The sequence below is a fragment of the Monomorium pharaonis genome, chromosome 7, assembly GCF_013373865.1.
Source record: "Monomorium pharaonis isolate MP-MQ-018 chromosome 7, ASM1337386v2, whole genome shotgun sequence".
NCBI lineage: Eukaryota > Metazoa > Arthropoda > Insecta > Hymenoptera > Formicidae > Monomorium > Monomorium pharaonis.
The window spans coordinates 15,229,597-15,248,725 of NC_050473.1; the positions used below are offsets into that span (position 1 = coordinate 15,229,597).

Sequence of the window (19,129 nt, forward strand, 5' to 3'; positions counted from 1 at the left end):
GCTAAAAAATGCTTAATTGTTTAAAATTGTTATTTCACATGTTTCACAATTTGTAATAATGTCATCTATTGATGATAGAAATCAATTAAATAAAGATAAACAATTAAAAAAGACTAGAATCGCGTGATTGCGAGTCGTTTGTTTCGCAGAGCTGCAGAATCTCGAAGACTGGGGCGGCCGGTAAGTGTTGTCGCGACCCGAACTACGTGGACCCGTGGCCAGCGGGCAATCTACCAGCCAACTACTCCGGCGGCTTCGACGAACAGGGTTTCCCCACGTTCTTGAACATCGCGAAGGTGCGACCGCCGAAGAAGCCGGTCACGCAGCCACCTATCAAGACGATCCCCAGGCCGTCCGTCACACCACCGCCGGTTTACGAGCACGTGCAGCCGACGAACGTCGTGCCCCTGGTGCCCGATGATTCTGACGTTATCCCGCAACGCGTATTACCAATCTCGACTCAGGTTCCGATAACGCCCCCGGTCAGCACTCCCGTGCCGTTTATCAAGGACGACCCGGATTTCATCCCGGAATTGCAATTGCCTAACAATCCATGTGGAGTGAGGAATTATGTAAGTATTTTCTCAATTAAAAATAATTTTGGATAGTTCCACTTCCGCTGAGAATTATTTTGTTTAGAGACGTTTATTATAAAAATTGTATACAAATCAAAAATTTATATACAAACATTTTAGAGGATTAATTCGTAAAACTTGAGTTGAAATATTTATTGAAACAATTTTTATTTCTTTATCTCACGCATGCCGATTTTAACATACGCACATATTTTAATTCTTTCAAAATTTTCTATAAATTTACATATAAATTACATTCAAAATTATAAGTGGAATTCTAAATGTATAAAAAAAACATATACTATATAAAGTAAACTTAAAAATAACATCTAGAAATATTATATCTTTAAAAAGAATCTCGTGTTTTATATGCATAAAAAAATCTTGTTCTTTTTATTGAACTAATTTACTTTTTAGATTTCATCTTTCTATTAAAATATATATATTATTTTTAACGAATATTTTATAATAATTAGAATTGCAGAATATTAAATATGCAACTCGTGAGTATGTATTAATATTATATGCGAAAGAAGGTGCTTCAGGAAAAATCTAATATGCGATTGGAAATATTATTTACTTGTATTTTATTATTTTTTAATACACTAAAAGGGACAACGCCCGAGCGGCTTTAGAGAAACCGACGCTGCATTTGGAGAAATTCCATGGCAAGCTATGGTCTTGTGGTCGGAGGAACGTAAAATTTTGTGTTCCGGCGCATTGATATCACCAAACATCGTTCTGACAGCAGCCAGCTGTGTAAATAGGTATTTTGCATTTTAGACGATTTATTACAATTTATTATTGTAATAGTCAATTGTAAAATGAGAGGAATAAAATATATATCTATACATTTATTAGATGATTTATTAATTCGTAAAACTTGAGATAAAAATTTTATTGAAACTTATTGATCGCATTATCTCGCGCGCCGATTTTAATATATGCACATTTTTTAATTCTTCAAATGTTTGCTACAAATTTATATACATAATATATATTACACTCAAATTATAAATGGAATTTTAGAAATATAAAAAAGAAAACAGATATAGAATGTATTTGAAGATAAAAATCAAGAAATATTATATTTTTGAAAAAAATCTTTTATTTGAACTATCTATCTTTCAGATTCCATCTTCTTGTTAATCAAGCAGCTAAAGACATTTTAATTCTTTCAGATTTCCAGCGAGTGAACTGTCCGTAAAACTTGGGGAATGGAAACTGGGCTACGAACTTGAACAGGAGGAGCCGTTGCCCTTCCAAATTATCAATGTACAAGCTATCAAGTATCATCCTGGATACGTGGAGGGATTAACTAATAACAATAGCGCTATGCTCATCTTGGAACATCCCGCAAGATTTAATTTGCACATCAATACGCTTTGTCTTCCCGACAACTATCAAATACCAAAAACCTCGCAATGCATCGTGACGGGATGGGGCAAGTCGATATTGCAAGGTAACGTCGACGTTTCTATCACAGAAAAAAACATAAAGTTATTACATCAGTCGCTGAACAATTAGTAAATAACTGTTTGAGAAAAATACTAAAATAATAAAATAGTAAACTGTAAATTGGTTGATTTTTAGATCTTTTTAAATCTAAATTTCATATAGATTTGATAAAAATATTATTTTTTACTTTGAAATGTAATTATATCTAGTTGCTTTATATATTATAAAAAAAAAAATAATTTTAGCTCATTATGCTGGCGCCATCATGCACATGGTCGACGTGGATCTTTTGACTCATGACATCTGTCAAAATCGTGTTTTGGGTGCGGAGTCCCAAATCAATGTCGCGCATAATATAATCTGCGGCAAAGCACACGAAGAAAACAACATGTGTCAAGCCGACATTGGTGCGCCGTTGGCTTGTTACGACGGTAACGGAGCCTACCACATCGCCGGAATTTACAGTCAGGATACCGGATGCTTGCCTACAAATCAGGTACAAAACAAATTTTGCGACTATAATTTTTGACAATATATTTTAAATTGAAATAATTTCTATAATAATTAGATATTTCGTCGTTTTGTTGTCTAAAAACTTTGTTAAATTTTACAACAATATATGAAAAAAGAATTCATTATTTTCTCTCAAATTTTAACTTTTTATTAAATTGAAAAATATTTATTTTTATTAAATTAATATTAAATGTAATATTTAATGTGTTTTATTTAAGGCTTGGTTTATCTTTGATTTTTTACGTTTGTTACTAAGATTTAGAATACTTTAATCAATCTTGCATGACACTTCATGCATTTTTTGATTTTATTTTAGGTGGCAACATTCGCACCCATCGACATCGCCTGGGTGAAAGAAACTATGTACCCAGCCGAACCTAAGATAGACGCTAGTGATGACGGCTATGATTATCGAAAGAGTAACTTACCAGCAGGTAACGAGTATTTGCCACCAGTGTAAAGATGAAGAAGGTGCAACGGTATACATTCACATTGTTGTATAGCGTATTTTTTTTAATACTCACGAATAGTAAAACGGAGAAAGCGCGCCAGGCGCGCTCGCATAATAATCGATTTAGCGATAATGCTGCAGAGAATAAATTAGTAGCGTTTAATCGATTTCATGCTAAGTCGCGAGAAAGAATCGGAGAGCAATTGTCGCGTAACGATTGCGCATTGCAAATAATCGTTGCCGATATTGAAATAATTTACGCTCCACTTTCAAGTATCATTATGTTTCAAATTTTTTTAATATAGAAAAATGATTTTATAATTTCAAGCAGAAAATTTACAAAATCTGAGGGAATTTCAGATATTTTTTTAGAAATCTTTATAGATTAAAATTTATAAATAAAGTTCTTTTATTATTTATAAATAAAAAATTATGAAACAATTATAAGATGTTATGAGAATTGTTTTCAACAGAAAACAATTAAAAAACAAAATGTGAATTTCTAAATTTTATAGGCGCAAATATATTTATGTGCCCGGTGTAATACAAAAATAATATAAATATGTCTGTACATAACGAAGAACATTGTATAAACGAATAAACGATGTATGCTTCTGCGAGGTAATTAAGCTACCGGGGAATCGAAAAATTATATATTACGTTTAATAAATATTTGTTAGAGAATATTGAAGCGTAATTTTTGCATTTGATAAGAATGCTTTTTTATTTACATCCCTTAACAATATTTCTATTAAGAAAGACGTATAATTATGTTTTCTTTGATAAATTCCTGTACAGAGAATTAAAGTAGAAAGCAAAATGTACAGTATATTTATTTCTAATTAATACAGTTAAGTAATTTTTTTTGAATATGACAAACTACCATTATTTCCGTACATTTTTAAAATAAACATATAAGGAATACTACTATAGCGATAACGATTACAACGCAAAACACAAGAAGTCCGATTACATCGATGAAATATAATTTGAGGACCGCTATTCCATACACGGTTATCGGTTGTCGGTTCGATAACTATTGTTGCGCATATATTTTCATATATATTAAAATACGTGCGCAACGACACTTATCGAACCGACAACTATCGGTAACCGTGTACAGAATAGCAGTCCCCAGGACAGATCCATCGCGGGCGATAGCAAAGAATTTTCGCCGTACTTGGTGACGTATTCGATCCAGAAATTAACGATGTCAATAGTGCTGTCGATATTTATATTTAAGGTGGGCTTATAACACACATAATAGGGATAAAAAAATTGCATGTATCTAAAATACGCATAAAATTGCAGCATAATACTGCAGATTTGCTTGAATTTATATGAAATTTATACACGTGCCGCACCACAAAATTCTGAATAATTAGCCATCTCTGATAATCTGCTAGCAAAATAATATTTAATTATCATTTTATTTATTATCATATTTTCAAGAACGTCGAGCGTATAACAAACAAGACTGCTGATAGTATATTTCCTTTGTTTTTCTGCTCTTTTTGTTAATAAATTTACAACTTTTTAGAATAAAGTTATCTCTAATGATAATGTCAAGAACTCGCTACTAATCAAACTGCGCAGGCAAAATGCACGTTTGTGATGTTTTGTGTAGATTAATTTTAATTTCGGTTTAATTTACTTTTGGAAAAAGGACTACTTTTAATGCACGGATGGAAAATATTATTATTTTTGTGTCTAATCAACATTTTATTCTTTCGCGGAAATATATAAATAGAAAACAAAATGTACAATATATTATCTTTAATTATTACAGTTATTAGTTTATTTTTTTTGAATGTGACAAACTACTATTATTTCTGTTAATTTTCAACATAAATCGTATAATGAATACAACTATAGCAATAACGATTACAAAACAAAACACAAGAAATCCAATTACATCGATGAGATATAATTGCCACCAAGATAGATCCATTGCGGGCGACCGCAGAGAATTTTCGCCATACTTGACGACGTACTCGATCCAGAAATTAGCGGTGTCGATAGCATTTAGTGGTCGATCGAGGAATTGCTGGGACAAGTTTCGCATAGTTTCCCTGATATGAACAAGTTATGCATTTAATAGCCATTGTTATTAAAAATGCTATGTATGCAAATTATAAGATAATAATTAAACACAAGCATTATGTTACAAATAAATAAAAAGATATGAATTAGTTTCACACGTTATCGCAAGTATACATAATCGATTATTATTTGAGAAATATTGCATTTTGTGATAAAATTATAAAATTGTAAAACAAAAGTTGGAGTCTTGCTTACTTGTACAGAGGGTTCCATAAGATTGCATTTAAGGCTGCGTCCATGCTTTTTTCGGTAATCGTATCGATGTCCAGTCGCAAAGCAATGTTTCTGGCGACGCATCTGTCAATGTTTGAAAACTGATCGATAAAAAGCGGTATACCGATCAAGGGAACACCATTCACTATCGCTTCCTGCATACTCATGAGTCCGCCATGAGTAATAAAAGCTCTTACATTAGGATGTTCTATAAGTTTTATTTATATATTAGATACTTTTATAGTTTTTGCAAATTTATTTTAAAAAACACAATTTGCAATTGTTTGCCAATATTTATGAAAACATCTGAAGATATTTAAAATTACATTTAATATTAATAAAGCAGTACATAATTACTAACGTACAATTTTTTTACAAATTTAAAAGAATTTAAAATTTATGTATAGAAAAATAAAATATCATAGAAGCATGAAATTTACGTAGGCAAATATTATCTTTTAAAAGAAAGGTTTAAATATTCCTGCTCATAAAATTGTCATAAATAAAATTGCAATATTACGGACAGAAATAAAATAGGTAAAGAGAATGATGCTCACTCAATATTTTAATCTGCGGCATCCAAGGTGACATATGAATATTTTCAGGCAAACCGGGTGGCAATTTCTCCGGATTTGGTATTTTTATTAAAACACGCACGGGTGCTATTTTGCCTAGAGACGCGTACAGAACACTCAAGAACTCGCGAGGAAAAGTCTCGATCAACACCATGGAGCCAAAAGTAAAATATACAAAACCATCTTTGCTATCGTTCATCCACTTCTCCAACTCCTACAAAACAGACAGTGTCAGAATGCTAAGGAAATAAACTGTTGTACATTTGCTAATACTATCAGCAAATTTACTGTTTGTTAATAATATTAACAATTGATGTAAGATAGACTTTATGATGGCATGCTTCGATGACGTGCGCTACATCGAAAAAGTGAAAACGTCCACGAAACCGAGTTGAAAGTGTCGACTTACAGGCTGCAACGTTTCATCTTCGTCCTGAACGTGAAGCCCTCCAACATCCACCGCGGCAGGTGTCGTTGGCTCTATTCCATTTAGCGTTATGTGAGAGTTGATGAGGATTAACGACAACTTCTTCTCCAATTCTCGGACGCCCGGCATATCCGGTCCGAAATGCTCCCTTATCAATTTATCTTGATCCCGTCTCGTCAAATAATTAAAATATAATTTGTTCCAGAACGCATTCACAGTGTTATGCAGACGCTGCCAAAAATTCATAGAACCGGGGAAACTTATAAGGATGTTCGGCACGAATGCCAGGTTCTCAGGTTGCGCGATTGCCGGGCGTAGCCATGGGAATAGCGGCATGGTGCTGACTCCGATCAAAGGAACTTTCAATAAGTGAGCGATAATACCGAAACAGGGTGCAGAAAAAGCCTAGAAAAACAAGTTTGTTGATAGATAGGATAAAAATGCATATTATTAATTTAAAGGGAGAATGATTTTTTATTGTATACCTCTATAAGCACCGCATCATAAGGTGGATTCTTCGGTTGCGCTAGTTCTTTTATTGCGGGATTTCCTAAGTATTTACAAAGATCTTTTCCTGATACCGTTGTAATACTATAAATTGTAGTTGATGACAATATTTGCATTGATTCATAAGTTATACTGTTCACCATTTTGTAAGATATTGGTAGCGTCACGATATCTGTATAATTTGGATAAAATTTCTTCAGCGGAAACTTGCTGACCATGTCGACCTGATGTCCTTTTCGGGCTAGGCCCTTCATCAGTTGCTCGTACATAACAAAGTGACTTTTGCCTTGAAAGACAAACAGTCCGAGAAAACGATATCCATCGCAAACTGACAAGCACAATAACCAAGGAAAAATCACTGGTAACATTTGCATCTTTCATCCGTATTACTAGTTGAATTTCGATCTAAACACTTAAGAACAATGAATTAATTCTGCATTGATTTAAAGTCACTGATATTCTATTAATTCCGTACTTAACTTTTGTTAATATTGTATTTTATATTAATATAAATTTACTTTTTATTTTGATTTGTTAATATATTTAAATCGTGAGTAAATTTTTTATTTAATATGAATTATTAGATAGAAGCATCTGCTATACATATCCCTTCCTTTGATATCATACCACATTACTAGGACGTTGTTGCACACGGTAACATACTGATAATTTCAGACACGTTTATATATAAGGTGCATACATACATAATAGGGATAGAAGAAAATTCCATGTATTTAAAACATGCATAATGCTGCATAATAGATTGTCTGTTTTTAATTCTTACACATGCGGCGTCATAAAGTTCTGAATAATTAGTTTCCTCGTATAATCTGCTAGCAAGATAACATTCAATTATTGTGTGCAATTGATATTATATTTTCGAGGACACCCAGCAAATAACGAGCAAAACTGCTCTATGTTTCTTTAGTTTTTCTGTTTTTTTTGTTCATAAACATAGCGCTATTTTTTAGGACACGCCTCGCGCGTGCTACTTCACTTTTACTTTTTACTTTTTAAAAATAAATTAAAAAAGGAAAGCTATCTTTAATGACGACGTCAAGAACTCGCCACTAAAAGCGCGCGCAAAATATGCATCTGTGATATTTAGTAATATAGATTAATTTTGATTTCGGCTTAATTCACTTTTAAGAAAAGGACCACTTTCGGTGTACAGATAAAAAGTCTTCTTATTTTTGTGGCTCGTCAGTATTTTATTAAATACGGAAATATATAAATAGATGACAAAATGTAGAGTTATTATCTCTAATTATTACCATTATTAATTTATCTTTTTTGAATATGAGGAACTACTATTTCTGATTATTTTCAACACAAATCGTACAATGAATACAACTATAGCGATTACGATTACAACACAAAGTACAAGGAATCCGATTACATCGACGAGAGATAATTGCCACCAGGACAGATCCATCGCAGGCGATCGCAAAGAATTTTCGCCGTACTTGACGATGTATTCAATCCAGTAATTGGCCGTGTCGATAGCGTTCAGTGGTCGATCGAGGAATTGTCGGGATAAGTTTTGTGCAGTATCCCTGAAGTAAACGAGTTATAAAAATGCATTCGATAACCATTGTTAAAAATTCTATGCATGCAAATTTATAAGATAATGATTAAACTCAAACATTACGTTGCATATAAATAGAAAGATTTGAATTAGTTACGCACGTGTTATCACAGTATACGTAATCACTTAACGTTTGAGAAATAGTTGAAGAAAATTACAAAGTCATGAAAAAGACACAGCGTCCTGCTTACTTGTACAGAGGATCCCGTAATATCGCGTTTAAGGCTGCGTCCATGCTTTTTTCGGTAATTGTGCTGACGTCCAATCGTAAGGCAATGTTTTTGGCAACATATCGGTCAATATTTACAAATTGATCGGCAAAAAGCGGTATACCGATCATAGGAACACCATATGTCACTGCTTCCTGCGTACCCATGAGTCCGCCATGAGTGATAAAGGCTCTTACATTAGGATGTTCTACAAGATTAATTTATATATTAAATAGTTGTAAAATTTCTGCAAATTTACTGTAGAAAAGATAATTTGCAAATATTTATTAATGTTTCAAGATATTTGCATATGTTTAAAATTATATTTTATATTTATGAATTATTATATATTTACTTATGTAGAAAAATTAAAATTTAAAGAAATTTATAATTTTTCTATAGAAACAAAATATAAGAGAAATCTGAAATTTACGTATATGAAATTATTACCATATTTATGTTTTGAAAGAAAAACTTGAATATTTCTGCTGATAAAATTGCAATATTATAGACAGAAATAGAATAGATAAACAGAATGATACTTGCTCAATATCTTAATCTGCGGCATCCAAGGAGATATATGAATATTTTCAGGCAAACCGGGTGGCAGATTCTCTGGAGTTGGTATCTTCATCAAAACCCGTACGGGTGCTATTTTGCCTAAGGAGGCATAGAGAATCCTTAAAAACTCGCGTGAAAACGTCTCAATCATCACCATAGAGCCAAAGGTGAAATATACAAAACCATCTTTGCTTTCGTTCAACCACTTCTCTAACTCCTACAAAAGAGGCAGTGTCAAAACGCAAATGAAATAAACATATAGTATATGTACATTTGCTAATATTGTCAACAAATCTACTGTTTGCTGGTAGTATTAACAATCTATGCAGCATAAATTTCCACACGTTAGAAACGACTTAAGAAAGTTCCGACATTTAAGGATATTTCCATAGGCCTTCCTTGAATAAAACGGATCATGTGGAAAATGTTAATATGTAATGCGTTCACGTTATTTTTTGCATAAACATATATACCAAATGGTAAAATAAACACAACTAAATAACATGTGCGGCCTTATTGTACGTAGTATATGCACCATCGCTAATGAGCTACAGATTTTTCACACAAACTCTTCTGTATTCGCTTTTAAAATAAACATTATTATGATATATTCGTGGTATTACGATATAATAGAACGAGAATTGTTAAGCACTTGTTATGTCGTGACTAATCGATGACTCAAGCATTAAGCAAATTTCTTTTACTATTGGATATTAAATTTATACAGCGTTTTCCATGCAGATGAGAGAAGAAGCGAGCAATAATATTGAAATCTTAATTTTGCAAATATTTGTTCTTTTTTCTTCTAATTTCTTTTACATACGCGATAAATTTTAATTTCCAGTGCAATTCTTGAAGATGTACAAATAAAAAAAAGTTTTGTACACTGCTCATACATAAAATTATCTATTGTTTTGCATGATATAAATGGCATTTAGTAACAACGAATACTTAAGTGAAAAAATATCATACGTGCGAACACACGTGATTTATTGGCGTGCGCTACATCGAAAAAGTGAAAACGGTCATGAAACCGGGTTGTAAAAGTCGACTTACGGGCTGTAACGTTTCGTCCTCGTCCTGAACGTGAAGTCCCCCTACGTCTACCGCGGCAGGTGTCCTCGGTTGTATTCCATTTAGAGCGATGTGAGAGTTGATGAGTACCAGCGACAGCTTCCTCTCCAATTCCCGTACGCCTGGCATATCCGGCCCAAAGTGCTCCCTTATCAACTTATCTTGCTGTCTCGTGATATAATTGAAATACAATTTGTCCCAAAACGCACTCACGGTGTTATGCAGGCGCTGCCAGAAAGTCATAGAGCCGGGGAAACTCATAAAGTTGTTTGGCACGAAGGCCAAGTTTTCGGATTGTGCGATCATCGGTGGTAGCCATGGGTACAACGATGTGGTGCTGACTCCGATCAAAGGAACTTTCAATAAGTGAGCAATGATACCAAAACAATGCGCACCAAAAACCTAAAAAAATTTGTTGATAGATTACATAAAAATGCATAAGAGGGTTACGTACATTAATTAAGGTAGCGATTGCTTTGATTCGTGATCATTTAAAATAATTTACAATAATTATGTAAATGTCATGATTTTCATATTTGTCCGTGTTGTTACAGTGTTGTTACAGTAGTAACAATCAGTTACATCAGAAGCGTAATAGCCTTGATATTTATTGACCTCTTTTATTCGTAGAAATAAATGTTAGATGATTTGAAATCTAATGTTGAACAAAGTTACGAATAACACCTTCCATATACTTTCTATATACTTTCCGTAAATGTTTATAATGTTTTTGGTAAATCAAATTAAATCATAGATATTTCATCGAAGTTAAGCAACGTTATGTTCTGTGTATTATTGAAAGACATATTAACAATATTGTAGGTCATATTCAATACTTGCATGTCTTTTTCACAGTATTATTTTGCGAAGTACTAGATATGTATTCTTCAGCAAATGAATTTTAAACAAATATTGAGGTCGACATATGTGTATCTATTATTATTTATTATTATACAAAAATTATATATTTTAAGTAAGAATTAGCGAAGTAAAATTAAAAAGGCGGAATTTAGTTAATACTTTTCTTTTTCAATTTTATATTTAAGAAAACTAATTTTTTAATTAATTTTACAATTCTATTTCTGCTATAATTATAATTTATTGAAATAGCATTTTATTCCAATATGTTTTAGAAATTACTTGAAAAAAATAATGATTGAAAAAAATTTTTCTAAAATTGTTTTAAAAACTAATTTTCAAGATAAATTTTTATTATTAATTTAGAGGGTAAATCATTTTTTATTGCATACTTCTATAAACACTGCATCGTAAGGTGGATTCTTTGGTTGCGCCAGTTCTTTGATTGCTGGATTTCCTAAATATTCACAAAGGTCGTTTCCTCCTAATGTCGCAATAGTATGTGTCGGATTTGCCGATATTAATAATTGGTTCATGAAATCATAGCTTATATTGTTCACCAAATTCATAGTTATTGGCAGTGTTACGATATCTGTGTAATTTGGATAAGGCTTTTTCAACGGAAACTTGCCGACCATGTCAACCTGATGACCCTTTCTGACCAAGCCCTTCATCAACTGCTCAAACATAACAAAATGACTCTTGGCTTGAAAGGGAAATAGTCCGAGAAAACGATATCCATCACATACTGACAAGCACAGAAATAACAAAAAAAAAATTACTGCTAACACTCGCATCTTTTATCCGTATTATTAGATGAATTTCGGTCTGAACACTTAAGAACAATGAATTAACTGTGTATTGACGACTAATTCAAAGTCATTGAAACTATTACTTCCATACTTAATTTTTATTAATGTTTTAATTTTATATAAATTTGCTTTTTATTTTGATTTATTAGTATTTTAGTCGCAAATTATTTTTTATTTAATATAAATTATTAGATAAAAGTGTCTGTTGTCTGAACAAATCACACGCTTTAGATATTATATTTTATTGCTAATACGCACGTTGTTGCATGACACACTGACGATTTTAGATTTAAGATGCACGTTTAAGATACATGTATAACACACAAAGTGGGGATAGAAAAAGATCGCATGATCTAAAACACGCTTTTAGATTTGCTTGAATTTATATGAAATTTGCACACGTGTTGTAAATAAAATGTGTCATTTTGAATAATTAACCGTTTTGGATAATTTGCCGACAAGATAACATTTAATCATTATTTGCAATATTTCATTCTCGAGGACTTCAAATGAGTGATGAGCAAGACTGCTGATGGTACGTTTCCTTTGTTTTTTTCTTCGTAAACTTAGTGTTAATTTTTAAGATACAATTATTTTCAAATAATAAATTTAAGAATTTGCAACTAATTAAATAGCGCACGTAAAGCGCATCTGTAAATTCTCTCTTTTTTAAAATTTTTATTTTTAAAGAAAAATATAAAAAGTATAAACTAAGCACGGTAATTAATATGTAAAAATAAATAAATATCTAATGAGTTACAAAGTAAAAAAAATATTAAACGTTTCGTCTTTTCGAGCCATCTTCAGTGTTTACGCTATTGCATACAAAAAATTAGATTCTTGTAAACGAAGGGAATAACTCCCTTAAAAAGAAAAAGCTACAAAATCAGTCTATCTCATTAGAAATTGACGGTTGTCAATAGAGTTAAAACAATCAGAATTTTAAATAATTTAATATGCATTCTAATAAATTGATAAAAACTGTGAATTCTACTGTTTCTCAAACAGGAGATCCAGAACAAATATTAGGGCCGGTTGTTCCAACTTCTTGGTAAATTTACCTACCAGATAAGCATGTGTCTATTATCATTTCTTTTCTTAAATAAATAAAGACGAACATATGTTTATCTGATAGGTAAGTTTACCTATCAGTTGGAACAACCGGCCCCAAATGAGTAATAATTTGATATAACCACGTAATTATAATAATATTTTAACATTTAAGATAATGACATCTGTAACAAGAAGACACGTGGAACATTAATCAATTTTTTTCATTTATTTATATTGTTATATAACAGACTGTTTTAACCAGTATACCAAAGAGCAGTATAAGTATAAGCTGTAAAAATATTAAAAAAAATTAGAAGAACAAAAATTTAAAAACAAATAAAAATAGGTACGAGCAAAGTACGAAGTAAAAATGTTTTAAAAAATTGTGAAAGTTAACTAATTTATGTATTACGTTTAAATTTATGTATTACGTCTAATTCTATTTTAAACAAAATAATATTATTATTGAAATAAAATTAGTGCCTTTTAAATAATAAAATAAAAAATAAAACTTAAAATAACTTAGATTTTTATTTATTATATTTTTGATGAAATCGTAATATTTAATAAATAATAACAACAAATAATTATATTAAATAAGAAAGAAAAAAACTAATGTACTTTGACAATTTGGCTCGTTATCTAATATGTAACAAATTGAAAATGTCGCGATTGGAAAATACGGTTATATAATATAATGATTCAGCAGCTTTAAAAGTCTGTAAAGGAACACGCGAGATATTAGAGTTAAATAATGTGATCTCGCGTGACGGTCTGAAGAGCTTTGAAATCTAAATTGAAAAACAGTGTGGCGGTAGTTACTGCTCTTCTAACAACTTTTGTAAAACAATCATACAATACAATCTTACAATTTTTCACCAAAAATCTGTCGACAATATATTGATTCAGTACTGATACTCAACATTAATGACCTGGACAGTAATAACTAATAACAATATAATTTTATAACATTACTAGCTATGTTCTGCCACGCGTTGCTGTGGCTGTCTATTCTTATGCTACGTTTTTTTCAAATTTTCTTTGCTTTCGTTGTTTAACTTTCAAGAGCCTTGCTTTACTGTTGCTCTTTTTATTTTATTTTTAAATAAGCATTTATCTATCTTTAATAAATCTAATATTCATTTATTCATGTACTTCTAACTTTTTTTCTAAAAGCTGCCATGGATTTAGAAATCCATTCAAAAGACTGTTTTAAATAAGTTCCTTTTTTTTTAATAAAATAAAAGCCATCTTAATTTTTCTTATTACCTTAATTTAAACACAATAGAAACATTTTTCGCCTCTCCCGGTTTCTCTCGTTTGTCCCCGTCTTTCCTGGTCTCTCCCCGTCTTTCCCGGTCTCTCCCGGTCTCTCCCCGTCTCTCCCGGTCTCTCCTGGTCTCTCCCTGTCTCTCCCTATCTCCACCCGTCTCTCCCCGTCTCTTCCCGTCTCTACTCGTCTCTTCCGGTCTCTCCCCGTCTCTTAGACGTCCTAAACTATAGAGTAAAATGTAGCGTTGGATTATTCGTCAGCAGTGTATCATTAAACTAATACACTGATATCATTAACACTTACAATACACAACAGATTGGTGAATTCTTTGAAAGAAATCTATACTTGTTGGAAAAAATAGTTGGAAAAAACTTACATGATCTACTTAGATAAGAAAAATTTTTTATTTTGTGTTTCGTCAGTACTTTATTCTTTCGGAAATACAAATAGACAACAAAATGTACGGTATATTAATCTCTAATTAATATAGTTAATTTATCTTTTTTGAATATGACGAACTATTATTTTTAATTATTTTCAACATAAATCGTACAATGAATACAATTACAACGATAACAATTACAACACAAAACACGAGAAATCCGATTACATCGATGAGATATAATTGCCACCAGGTTAGATCCATCGCGGGCGATCGCAGAGAATTTTCGCCGTACTTGATGACATACTCGATCCAATAATTAGCGGTGTCGAGAGTATTCAATGGTCGATCGAGGAATTGTCGAGACAGATTACGTGCAGTTTCTCTGAAGTAAACAAATTACAAAGTTATGCGTTCGTTAGTTATCGTAAAAAATAACAAAGTTTTAAGTAAATTCGAGATAAAACACAAACATTACGTTGCAGAAATTATATAAAAATAGTATGCACACGTATCTTATTACGCTTGTCTTATTGCAAGTATACATAAACAGTTATTGATTGAACAATATTTTACGATAATCCATCGTAAAATGAAAGAGGTAGAGATTCTGGTTACCTATACAGAGGATCCCATAAGATTGCGTTTAAGGCTGCGTCCATGCTTTTTTCGGTAATCGTCTCAAGGTCCAGTCGCAAAGCAATGTTTCTGGCAACGTACGTATCAATGTTGATAAACTGATCGGCGAAGAGCGGTATACCGATCATGGGAACACCATACGTTATTGCTTCCTGCGCGCCCATGAGTCCACCATGTGTGATAAAGGCTTTTATATTAGGATGTTCTACACACAACATTCATATTAGATTTTATAATTTCTGTAAATTTATTTTAGATGATTTGCAATAATTCGCATATACATATAAAGAACATTTACAATATGTGTGTGTGTGTGTGTACATATATACATATATAACATAGAGCAATGTTCAGACATGCTTAGTAAAAAAAGCGTATTTTAATATTTCCGATATTTGCTGATAAAATCTCCATAAAGAGTAAATTGTAACGTACCAAAGTGAAACGAACAAAATGACACTCACTCAATATCTTTATCTGTGGCATCCAAGGAGACATATGAATATTTTCAGGCAAACCGGGTGGTAGATTCTCTGGTGTTGGTATCTTCATTAAAACTCGTACAGGTGCTATTTTGCCCAAGGAGGCGTAAAGAATCCTCAGAAACTCGCGTGGAAATGTCTCGATTATGACCATTGACCCAAAAGAGAAATATATAAAGCCGTTTTTGCTATCGTTCAACCACTTTTCTAATTCCTGTAGAGAGAAAGTTAAGAAGTTTCTTCAATTTAAAAAAGTAAAAGAAAATCACGTAAAAAAAAAAAATTTCACAATAAAGATGATTATTCACAATAAAGTTTATTAATTAAAAATACATTGTATAACATTGATAAAAAATATTAATGTAAAAACAAATAAAAAAATAAATTACTTATAATAATTAAATAATGTAACAATAAGTAACTTTGTCATATTTTTACAAGTGTAACATTATATTTAAAGAAAATTTTTGAATGTTTTATACAAAAAATAATATAATTATTTTTTTCTAAATATTATTAAAACTCCATTTTTTGTTATAAATCAATTTTTTTTCAATTCTTGTATTTTATTTAACAGACCTTAAATTATTTAAAAGCCTTTCTAAAAACTGTCTCTCTCTTCTTCTTCTCTCTCAATACTACTTAAATAGTTATTTAAAAAAAACTGTAAAAATGTGCAAATGTTTAAACATATATGGAAAAACTCAAGAATGTATATATATTATTATTTTCAAAATTAATTTAAGTTTTTATATTATATAGAAAGATTTAATTACTAAGAATTTCTTTAAGATAAATAAAATTGTAAAATGTTATTACACATCGTAACAAGTTCAAAAATTTCAAAATCTAATTGTCATGTTATGCCATAGCTAATCAACGTTACAAGCATAAGCGAATAATTTAATATTATAGAAGCAGCATCCTCTCTGCAGATGAGAAACGAGAGAATGATAGTGAAATTACACAGTGAAATCATGAATTTTTATGAATTTTTAATTATTGTTTTTTTCTAGTTCTTATACATCCAATGCACTACGATAATCGATTAAATTCCAGAGCAATTCTTGAAGATACACAAGTCGTACAAAAATACATTTACAACTCTGATATCAAATTATCTACCGTTTGATAGAAAAATGTTATCAACATTATTCTTAAAATACTGAATGTGATACATGCGAGCGCACACATCGCTTATTGTGCGCTACATCGAAAAAGTGAAAACAATCACGAAAACAGGTTGCCAACTTACAGGCTGTATCGTTTGGTCCTCATCTTGGATGTGAAGTCCCCCCACGTCCACCGCGGCAGGTGTCTTCGGCTGTATTCCATTTAACGCGATTTGAGAATTGATAAGGACCAGCGACAGCTTCTTCTCCAATTCTCGTACTCCCGGCATGTCTGAGCCAAAGTTCTCCCTTATCAACCTGTCTTGATCCTGTCTCGTGAGATAATCGAAATACCATTTGTCGTAGACCGTGTGCACAGTGTTATACAGACGTTGCCAGAAATTCATAGAGCCGGTGACACTTAAGAGATTGTTCGGCACGAAGGCCAGGTTCTCGGGTTGTGCGATCGCCGGAGGTATCCATGGGTATAGCGATGAGCTGCTGACCCCGATCAAAGGGACTTTTAATAAGTAGGCAATGATACCGAAACAGTGTGCCCCAAAAACCTAAGAAAACATATAAATAAAGTTATTATAGTTATATTTATAGGTCTATATCTATACAATAAGTTTGGTTTCGATTATATGAAGTAGATATTTAATAGGAAGAAATAGTGTTGATGTCATCTCAATGTGTTGTCAGTTTTTTAATTTTCTTTCTGATATCAGTTCATGTTATTGCGACATGTTGCAGAGAGAATAAAAAATTTATCTGTTATCGGCAGTGTAACCTTCTGGCGTGACTGTTTAACCTTATTCTCTTTACAATTTATAAGTAATTAGAAGCTAAACGCAAAATAAAATTACGAATAACGATTGATAAACATTCTTGATAAAATTGTTTAATTAAGTAAAGATAGATTTCATGTATTATTCGTAAAGATATTGATGATAAATATTGCACTATATTGTACCCGATATACATACATGCATTTCTTACAAAATTATTTATTTTTCTGATTAATTTAGACAAAATAAAAGGCTTTTTATACCTCCATAAGCACCGCGTCATAAGGTGGATTTTTTGGTCGTGATAACTCTTTTATTGCTGGATATCTTAAGAAATTGCAAATATCGTTTCCTCCAATTGTCGCAACAATGTGCGCTGGATTCACTCTGGTATATTCCAACATTAAGTCATACGTCATATTGTTCACCAATATTAAAGGTGTTGGCAATGTTACAATATCGGTATAGTTTGGATAAGGCTTCTTTAATGGAAATTGGCTGACCACGTCAATTTGATGACCCTTTCTAGCTAGACCCTTTATCAGCTGCTCGAACATAACAAAATGACTCTTGCCTTGAAAGGGAAATAGTGCGAGTAAACGATATCCATCACAAACTGACAAGCAAAACAACCAAGGGAAGATCACTGATAGTACTCGCATCTTTTATCTGTATTATTGTATAAATTTTGATTCAAAACACCTAAGAAAAATGAATTAACTGTGAGTTAATTTAGAATTATTAAAATATTACTACTTTCTCATTTTAGTAAATATTTCTCTTTATTCAGTCAGTCAGTAAATAAATTTTCATGGATTTTATTGTTAATTTCAATTTTCAAGGAGAACAAAGTTATCAATTTTTTTGTGGCTAATTGTTTACTAAAAATTATTAACAAAATAAGTTTAACAAATACACACACACACACACACACACACACAATAAAACCTTTTTCTGACATAAAATATGTATCTAAACTGTGTGTAGAGAGAAATATTTATCTAAGAGCATTTGCTAGTCAAACAGCTTACACACTTTCGATATTATATGCTCAGATGTACAACATGACAGACTGGTAGTTTTAGAAATGTATTATCAGTTTTTAACTCACATATATAACATAGAGGAGGAGGACGGGGGAAGAAACCGCCTACATACATGTATATCTAAAAACCAGAATCGAGAATCAACTTGTGACATCGTTATCACCATTACTTTTTTCAGTAATAAACTTTTTTCTACGTACGTTTTTGTGGCAACTGCTAGATCGTTTGTTTCAAATGATTACCAAACGCAAACAACGTGTTATTTTTGGCTGAAATTTGAGAGAGTTTGAAGAATGAAACTTTTAAGTAGTCAAATCAATAAATAATTGATCATTTATAAAAATTTACCAAATTTATCAAACGACACACGTATAATAACGATTACGAATTAATTTTATCGCTATTGTAGTTTGCCATTATTTTTATATCT

The 19,129-nt window shown here is 31.6% G+C and overlaps 3 protein-coding genes and 1 long non-coding RNA gene across 6 annotated transcripts in view; 2 read left to right on the plus strand and 2 right to left on the minus strand.

Moving 5' to 3' along the window:
- LOC105836494 overlaps positions 1 to 3,683 on the plus strand; it is a 25,027-nt gene extending 21,344 nt beyond the window's left edge. For all 3 annotated transcript variants that reach the window (XM_012680554.3, XM_036289362.1, XM_012680553.3), the window contains 5 exons: positions 150 to 572; positions 1,188 to 1,342; positions 1,757 to 2,037; positions 2,279 to 2,529; positions 2,863 to 3,683. In XM_012680554.3, coding sequence (XP_012536008.1) covers positions 150 to 572; positions 1,188 to 1,342; positions 1,757 to 2,037; positions 2,279 to 2,529; positions 2,863 to 3,006 — 1,254 coding nt within the window. In that variant the 3' untranslated portion in view covers positions 3,007 to 3,683. The remainder of the gene's footprint in view (positions 1 to 149; positions 573 to 1,187; positions 1,343 to 1,756; positions 2,038 to 2,278; positions 2,530 to 2,862) is intronic.
- Positions 3,684 to 4,774: 1,091 nt separating this feature from the next.
- LOC105836493 (UDP-glycosyltransferase UGT5) lies at positions 4,775 to 7,920 on the minus strand. The gene is made up of 6 exons (XM_036289364.1): positions 7,450 to 7,920; positions 6,801 to 7,227; positions 6,298 to 6,720; positions 5,871 to 6,102; positions 5,296 to 5,521; positions 4,775 to 5,069 (listed from the first exon to the last, which is right to left on the minus strand). Exons 2-6 carry the CDS (start codon positions 7,194 to 7,196, stop codon positions 4,790 to 4,792), a joined length of 1,557 nt encoding a protein of 518 aa, XP_036145257.1. The 5' UTR covers positions 7,197 to 7,227; positions 7,450 to 7,920; the 3' UTR covers positions 4,775 to 4,789.
- LOC118646443 lies at positions 6,078 to 6,657 on the plus strand. Its single transcript, XR_004964022.1, has 3 exons — positions 6,078 to 6,203; positions 6,300 to 6,449; positions 6,521 to 6,657. It is a non-coding gene; the product is annotated as an uncharacterized LOC118646443 (long non-coding RNA).
- Positions 7,921 to 8,012: 92 nt separating the features above from the next.
- On the minus strand, positions 8,013 to 18,355 carry LOC105840599. The gene is made up of 10 exons (XM_036289632.1): positions 17,917 to 18,355; positions 17,009 to 17,431; positions 15,736 to 15,967; positions 15,251 to 15,476; positions 14,744 to 15,017; positions 11,505 to 11,912; positions 10,237 to 10,656; positions 9,166 to 9,397; positions 8,602 to 8,827; positions 8,013 to 8,378 (listed from the first exon to the last, which is right to left on the minus strand). Exons 1-10 carry the CDS (start codon positions 18,313 to 18,315, stop codon positions 8,102 to 8,104), a joined length of 3,117 nt encoding a protein of 1,038 aa, XP_036145525.1. The 5' UTR covers positions 18,316 to 18,355; the 3' UTR covers positions 8,013 to 8,101.
- Positions 18,356 to 19,129: the final 774 nt, after the last annotated feature.